This window comes from Cherax quadricarinatus, chromosome 41 (genome assembly GCF_038502225.1).
Source record: "Cherax quadricarinatus isolate ZL_2023a chromosome 41, ASM3850222v1, whole genome shotgun sequence".
NCBI classification, from domain to species: domain Eukaryota; kingdom Metazoa; phylum Arthropoda; class Malacostraca; order Decapoda; family Parastacidae; genus Cherax; species Cherax quadricarinatus.
Genome location: NC_091332.1, coordinates 26,983,240 through 26,991,721, shown reverse-complemented (window position 1 = coordinate 26,991,721; position 8,482 = coordinate 26,983,240). Strand labels below are relative to the sequence as shown.

Below are 8,482 nucleotides of genomic sequence, written 5' to 3'. Positions count from 1 at the left end.
AGGTTCCTTGATGTTGGTGAAGGGCTCTTGATTTAGGGAATTGGATCTGTGCTCGTTTCCCGAATTAAGCCTGAATGCCTTCCACATCCCCCCCCAGGCGCTGTATAATCCTCCGGGTTTAGCGCTTCCCCCTTGATAATAATAATAATAATAATCCTTGCACTTGCTATCATTATTTAATTAGCAGTATAGGTGCAGTTATCTAGGAGTTAATTATTTGGAAGAAAACCGTATAGCCTTAATTGATATAAGCCACACTAACTGGGACGCCATTATGGACAACAACTGTTCATGGTTAATAATCTGAAGAACGTTTTCTTCTCTGAATATTAGCTTGTGGCGACGTGGCTGGAAGGTAGCTCAATGTACACACATACACATAACATTAAAAAATAAGGAAAAGAAAAAACTACAAGTTTTCTTGTATAATTAATTGTAGTAATATAATAAAATCTTTTTATTTGTAAAATTTATATTGATAATTCATCCTAGTTGTTACTTATACGTAAATACAGCGGAACAATTAGGGAGGAGCTTCAAAAAATAGGAGTTTACCCTTTTATTTTTAATCCTCAGATGTCTCCGTTTTCTGAGAAACATTTTCGTTCTGATGCCTCAATACGTCGCTGATTCAAAATAATATTTATCTCCAGTCTCACGGCTCTTGCAATTAACAGAAAAGGAAGTAGCAAGTTAAATTAAATAATGCCTATGCACGAGGGAGTGTGTTAAGAGATTTAAGTGTAAGAAGAAGAGGTGTGGTTGTGGAGGTGGAAGTCTCGTCAACACATCCGCACTAACAACACTGAGGCCAACATGGCGGCTGCTGCGCCCACTCTGGACGCTCTCATCCGTATGTCTTAACATTTCTATCACTTCATGTCTGCACATCTGGTGGGACTCAGCTTTCCCATCATCATAACACTTTTCACCCGCCAGGCCCCTAAAAGCTTCCTGTGTAGTTAGAGCTAAGTTACTAGAGCCACCCGGGACTGGTCCAGTACTAGTTGTCAGTAAGAGTGACACCTTTATTAATATTACCTTCACCAACTTCTTAATGACCACTAATTAACACTCAAGTACAACGTCTCAGTATCCATATTTAAAGACATTTAGCCATCCAGTGGCTTTAGCAACTCTTCTGCATAAGAATTAATAGTTCATATCAAAATCTTGAGTAGCGTTGAAGGTGGCCATCAGTTCCCCTGTTTTCTAATATATTACTTTCCTCCCCATAATCTACCTTGTCCATACTTACCATCGCATTTACTTTGTCTGTTTCGTAAGGTGAGTCCAGGATCCCAGACTTCACCTTATGAAAACAAGCAAAGCAAATGCGATAGTAATTATGAACAAGGTCAATTATATGTTGTCTATTTTTTGGACATAATACATAGTTGTACAAGGGAATTATAATAGTTGGGTGAACATGACAAAAGCCCCTTGTATGTAGAGCATTATGGGCAGGCTTAAAATTAACTTTAAATTAACAAGGAATGAAAGGTTCAGTGTTAAAAATTACAGTAAAAAATTTGCAATATGAATTACAGTTAAGTATTTGGAACAATGAAATTTGAACATTTCGATATTAAAGCATTATAGTTGTATATATTTATCTCTTTACAATGTATAACAAACAAGATGATCAATTTGCTATATGTTGTTTTGAAGTTTTAAGATTTAAGTAATTACCTGGACCTGGAGTTTTCCTGGAGAGAATTTCGGGGGTCAACGCCCCTGTGACCTGGTCTGTGACCAGGACTCCTGGTGGATCAGAGCTCAATCAACCAGGCTGTTACTGCTGGCTGCACGCAATCCATTGTACGAGCCACAGCCCGGCTGGTCAGGTATTGACTTTAGGTGCTTGTCCAGTGCCAGCTTGAAGACTGCCAGGGATCTATTTGTAATCCCCCTTATGTATGCTGGGAGGCAGCTGAACAGTCTTGGGAGCCTGACACTTACTGTATTGTCTCTTAACATGCTAATGACACCCCTGCTTTTCATTGGGGGGATGTTGCATTGTCTGCCGAATCTTTTGCTTTTGTAGGGAGTGATTTTCTTATGCAAGTTCGGTACTAGTCCCTCTAGGGTTTTCCAGGTGTATATAATCATGCATCTCTCCTGCCTGCGTTCCAGGGAATACTGGTTCAGGAACTTCAATTGCTCCCAGTAATTGAGGTGTTTTATCTCCGTTATGCGTGCCGTGAAGGTTCTCTGTACATTTTCTAGGTCAGCAATTTTACCTGCCTTGAAAGGTGCTGTTAGTGTGCAGCAATATTCCAGCCTAGATAGAACAAGCGACCTGAAGAGTGTCATCATGGGCTTGGCCTTGGGAGAATTATTGGCTTTGTTAAATATTGAGTGTTGATTATTTAGTCCTGGGCGAGTAAGTGGTTTTTTAGAAGAGTCTTAAATTGGTTTTCAGGCCTGGTTACTTTAGTATGTTCTGGTAATGAATTCCAAATTTTAGGGCCCTTTATGTGCATTGAGTTTTTACACAGTGTGATATGGACACGGGGTACATCAAAAAGAGATCTGTGTCTTGTGTTATGGTCGTGTGTCCTGTTAAGGTTGGTGAGGAGAAGTTTGAGTGGAGGGTTTATGTTTGTGTGTAGTGTTCTATGTATGTAGCAGGCACATGAATAAATATGGATGTTCTTTATGGTGAGCAAATTTAGACTTTTGAATATTGGTAGTTATGCTAAGTGGAACTTTTGCATCTCTGGTTCCAAACTGAATGAAATAGGTTTCGTCATCATCCAGGTAGATATTTTCTGCAATTCATCATTGACAGTGTTGGCGAGTATGGCTGGGTTTGGGGATAGGGGGAAAATAAACATGATATTAGGAGACAGGGAAACTCACTCGCCTCTTAGGCATTGGGATTAGTTTGCCTGAGATGCTTTGCATGTTAGTGACTTTCGTTTGTGCCTAATAGTGTTTTCTCGCACATAAACTACATTATTTGCATTGCCATAAATAAAAATTGTAGTGTATTTCCATTGAGGTCCTTGTATTTCCATTGAGGTCCTTGTATTTCCATTGAGGTCCTTGTATTTCCATTGAGGTCCCTGTATTTCCATTGAGGTCCCTGTATTTCCATTGAGGTCCCTGTATTTCCATTGAGGTCCCTGTATTTCCACTGGGGTCCCTGTATTTCCACTGGGGTCCCTGTATTTCCACTGGGGTCCCTGTATTTCCACTGGGGTCCCTGTATTTCCACTGGGGTCCCTGTATTTCCACTGGGGGTCCCTGTATTTCCACTGAGGTCCCTGTATTTCCACTGGGGTCCCTGTATTTCTACTGGGGTCCCTGTATTTCCACTGGGGTCCCTGTATTTCCACTGGGGTCCCTGTATTTCTACTGGGGTCCCTGTATTTCCACTGGGGTCCCAGTATTTCCACTTGGGTCCCTATATTTCCATTAGGATCCTTGTATTTCCATTGGGGTCCTGTACAAGTATACATAAGTACAATTATCATACATAGTTTAACAAATGTGTAAATTACCAAGGATAAGCCAGAAAAGTCAAAGTGACTTATCTTAGGACTGAATTGATAATGCCACTGATGTGTGTGTGATTCCTCTTTATTTGGGTGTTGTATACCGTTCTTGTGATGATGGTATTTGATGACAATAAGACCATCGCTGTGTGGGGACTCTTGATTCAAGGGATCGGACCTGTCCACTCCTTTGGATCGAAGCTGATTGCCTCCCAGGTGTTGTCCCCTGTGGGTTTGCCACTTGTCCATATATTATGTACTCTCTGGGCTAGAGGTAAACACCTGTTTGGTTGTGTGTCAGGCCAACGCCTGCTACTGTGATCTGTATCAGGCCAGCACCTGCCCCTGTGATCTGTGTCAGGCCAGCGTGTGCTCCTGTGATCTGTGTTGTCAGGCCAACGCCCACTCCTGTGCTCTGTGTTGTCAGGTGAACGCCCACTCCTGTGCTCTGTGGTGTTAGGCGAATGTCCGCTCCTGTGCTCTGTGGTGTCAGGTGGAGGCCCACTTCTGTGCTGTGTGTGTGTTGTCAGGTGAATGCCCGCTCCTGTTAGTTAGTTACCATTTGGTCCTAGGCACATGTCGATTAGACACTAGGCCTGTTGTATGTGCAGGCATATGTGTGTGTGTGTGTGTGTGTGTGTGTGTGTGTGTGTGTGTGTGTGTGTGTGCACTGTGTGTTGTCTGGCGGACGCTCGCTCCTGTGCTCTGTCAGGTGGCCATGTAGGAAATCTCTTGCCTCACACACCGAGTGTCCATGGTTTGATCCTCAGTAAGGGTGGAAGCATTGGGTGTGTTTCCTTACACCTGCTGTCCCTGTTCACCTATTATGTAGGTATCTGAGTGTTATTTGACAGGTGTGGGTCAAATCCTGGGGGACAAGATTGAAGGACTCCAATGGAAATAAGACAGTCCTTGATGACACAGTGATTTTCTTGGGTTATCCTGGGTGGCTAACACTCTGGGGTTAAAAATCCGAACAAAATCTTATCTCTCTTGTGCTGTGTTCTGTGTGTCAAGCTAACAGCTGCTCTTTTGTTCTGTGTTGGTTGTCAGGGAAACCTGCTTTTGTGTTGTTCTGCCAGCTGAACACCTGTTCTTGTGCTGTGTTGTATGTCAGTTTAACACCTGCTCTTGTATTCTGTTTGCCCTCTCTCTCTGCTGAGTGAGATGTTGGCTTAGTGCCAGATATACCCTTGATGTGTTTTGAAAGTTTCCCTACTCTCACAGCCTGGACCTGGGCCAAGTAGGAAATTATAATTTGCATTGGTTTCCCAATTACTTTGTAAGTACATAAAAAAACAGATGATTTTATTTGGATTGTTAATCTGGAAGGTTATTAACCCAGTATAACCCAAAACAGCCAGCATGGCTTATTTCCTTTAAGGTCATGTGATCCTCTTCCCCAAGATGCAACCTATGACAATCTGCTAACACTGAGGTACCTACTTAATGCTAGGTAAACATGGACAATAGGTACTGGGATTGAACCCAGGTCCTTCAACTTACATCCTTCAAATGTAAGCTGAAGGTGCTAAAAGTATTAACGACTACAGCATTATGTTTCCCCAGTGTATGATATGCTTGGTCATACCTACAGTCCCTTCATGGTAGGTGTCTTCATGCTAGCGAAGGCTGTTGGAGCTACCATTCTGATTGTTTTCCCATTTCCCCAGACTGCTGTACAACTAGAAGTCTAGTGCTACCCCATGAATTAAATAAAATATAAATGTTCCTGCCTATGGTGTATAGAAATAGACTGTCCCTAGTTGGCTGAATCTTATGAGGCCAGCATAGTCCAGTGGATAGTGCATTGACATGCTGGTTTTTAGGACTGGCTAACCATGGGCTCATGTCTTCCATCAATCTCATTCAGTTAGAAGACTGGTATGTATGGTATTAATAAGCTTTATAAATGCTTTTTAATACTGTATCATTCATATCCAAATCTATGAGAATTACTATGGCAACAGCATCTTCATGCAACCCCATCTGGACATATATAATGGCACCTCTAAAACTAGGCATTTTCACTGACTATAAAACTGATCATTATCTCGCTTTCCTAGTCACCAGCATAACAGAAATGCGACTGCTTGAAACTAATGATATCTAGTTGGAGCTCAGTGAAGAGGCATTAGTAAATAACTTTATGTAGTAATTCGTAACACTGAGTGACGGAACTAACAGTGATAAAGACTTGTATGTTAATGTATTCCTACAAAAAATCTAGTCCTTTAAACAAACATGTTACAACAAAGAAACTAGAGAGCCCAAAACAAACCAACAGCATCCTTAGATCCATTGACAGAAAGAACTAGCTAAAATATAGTATACTGCATATCATCTCTGAAAAAGCTAATGAAGAAATCCAAGTTCAAAGAAATAAAGAAGACCAAAAAAAAAGGCAACCTGGAAAACACATTCAGCACAGTGGACCCCCGGTTATCGGCCGTAATCCATTCCAGAAGGTTGGCCGATAACCGAAATGGCTGAAAACCAAATTATTATTTCCCATAAGAATTACGTAATGGAAATACAATTAATCCGTTCCAGACAAAATTATTCACAAAAAAAAAAAAATTAACAATTATGTAAGTATTACATACCTTTATCGAAGGCTAATACTGGCTTCTGGAGGATAGGGAAGAGGAAAGAGGGAGGAGTTAGTGTTTGGAAGGGGAATCCCCCTCCATAAAGACTTTAGGTAGCAAGGCCTTCTCTGGGGTTACTTCCCTTCTTTGTCTTTTAATGCCACTAGGACCAGCTTGAGAGTCACTGGACCCCTGTCTCACAAAATAACTGTACAGAGTGCTCCGTTTCAGGAGCATTGTCCAGTAACAGGAGGTACTTAAGTGGCAATTTCTTTTCCAGGCGGTATTTTTTTGCGCTGGGGCCAAAAGCATCATTGACCCACTTTTTGAAAATGTGCCTTGTGACCCATGCCTTATTATTAGTTTTCCACATTACACACAATCTATTCTTGATGGCATTGTTTTTCTTGAACACACTGGGATTTTCATAGTGATACACCAGTAAAGGCTTCACTTTGAAATCCTCACTAGCGTTAGCACAGAACAAAAGAGTAAGCCTGTCTTTCATAAGCTTGTGTCCTGGCAGTGCTTTTTCTTCCTGCATATTGTAGGTCCTCTTAGGCATTTTCTTCCAAAAGGGGCCTGTTATGTCACAATTGAACACTTGTTGGGAGAGGAATCCTTCAGCCTCTATGTACCCCTTGAATTCCTGCACAAATTTTTCAGCCATACATTTGTCAGAACTTGCAGACTCCCTATGCCTTACCACACTGTGCATGCCACTACGCTTCCTAAATCTCTCAAACCAGCCTTTGCTGGCCCTACATTCACAAACAGCAGCACTTGTTCCAGGCATTTTCTTTACAAGATTCACATGCAACTGCCTTTCCTTCTCACAAATCATCAGCTCCACAACACTATCTCCCACTAATTGTTTTTTGGTGATCCACAAAACCAGCAACTTCTCCATATCTTCCATTATAGGTGACCTTTGCTTGGTTAGCATATTTACTCTTTTCGCCACATCAGCTTCCTTGATTTGTTCTTTCTTTGCCAGGATAGAAGTGATTGTTGATTTGTTTTCCCCATACATCCTGGCAAGTTCTAGCACTCGAACACCACTCTCATACTTTTCAACAACTTCTTTCTTAAATTCCATCGTGTTTCTCTCTTTCTTTACCAAAGAATCTTTACTAGCAACTTTCTCTGGGGCCATAGTTACTTATTTCCCAGTTGCACTTAATCAAAAACCCATGAAAATCAATCAATTATAGCAAAATGTTTGGATGAATGAGCAGAAGCTTCCTTACTTGCCCAGAGACAAAGCCAGACTGACATGATCGCGGCTGGTGGTGGTGGGTTGATGTGTACCATACAGCTGATAAGCGAAATAACGCCCGATAACCGGAAGCCGAAAAACTGGCCAGTAAGTGAGTTGGCCGATAAGCGGAACAGCCAGTGACCGAGGGTCCACTGTATTCTTTGAAATTCTTATAATCTCAACCTGTTTTGATGACACTGTATTTAGAGACTTTTTCAAAATTCAAGTGATGCTGGCCTTGGGTTCATCTGTTGAGTGCCTGTTTTCTTTATTGACTGTTTGCCATAAAAATGGAAGCGACTTAACCCTTAAACTGTCCAAACGTAGATCTACGTTTTTACCGCTAGATCTACTTTTTTTTTTACACTTGAAAGCGTGTAAAATAAAGCATAGATCTATGTTTGAAGCGCTAGCGGTACAAATGTAGATATACGTTTGGACAGTTAAAGGGTTAAATGTTTTGCTCCCTTAATACAGTGCAATAATAATTCATGTAAAGCGGTAAACCCATGTAGGTCATTCATCACAAGATATGGAGACTTGATTCTCAGTTTGATTAACGTCAAGCCAACGCACTTCCTATCTGTACATGTACTCGCCTAGATGCTCCCTTAAGGAGATAAGAATAGATAGGCAGAGTAGTAGACTACTAGACATTACTAAATTGTCTAAGACTAATTGCATTCACTGAAAACATGGATATTATTTCAGTATCTCAGACATGGTTTATAATGTAAAGTAAAAAGACACAAGTGCAGCTAATGTGACAATTTTATTGTGGCAATGTTTCGAAAATAAAACGTTGCCACAATAAAAATGTCACATTAGTTGCACAAGTGTCCTTTTACTTTACATATTGTCAGTAATTCTACCAACATTATTACATGGTTTATAATGAAAGTTTTCACCAAAAATCCACTCGCAGGACAGGAACATTAAGATAATGTTTAGGTCCATCCTGGACCACTGTTAAAATTACTACTTGTTGAGTAAGAGGCAGAAAAGGCCAGAAGATAGAATACGGGGAGGGAGGACGAGGAGAACCATGATAGTAGTAGTAGTAGCAGCAACAGTGCTGGCAGTGGTGGTAGTAGCACAACAGTAGTAGTAGTGGTGGTAATGGTAAA

At 41.1% G+C, this 8,482-nt stretch overlaps 1 protein-coding gene across 2 annotated transcripts in view; it reads left to right on the top strand.

Annotated features, from left to right (window-relative positions):
- Positions 1–707: 707 nt before the first annotated feature.
- Gga (ADP-ribosylation factor-binding protein Gga) overlaps positions 708–8,482 on the top strand; it is a 236,986-nt gene continuing 229,211 nt past the window's right edge. For both annotated transcript variants that reach the window (XM_070093106.1, XM_070093107.1), the window contains exon 1: positions 708–853. In XM_070093106.1, the coding sequence (XP_069949207.1) occupies positions 817–853 (37 nt within the window). In that variant the 5' untranslated portion in view covers positions 708–816. The remainder of the gene's footprint in view (positions 854–8,482) is intronic.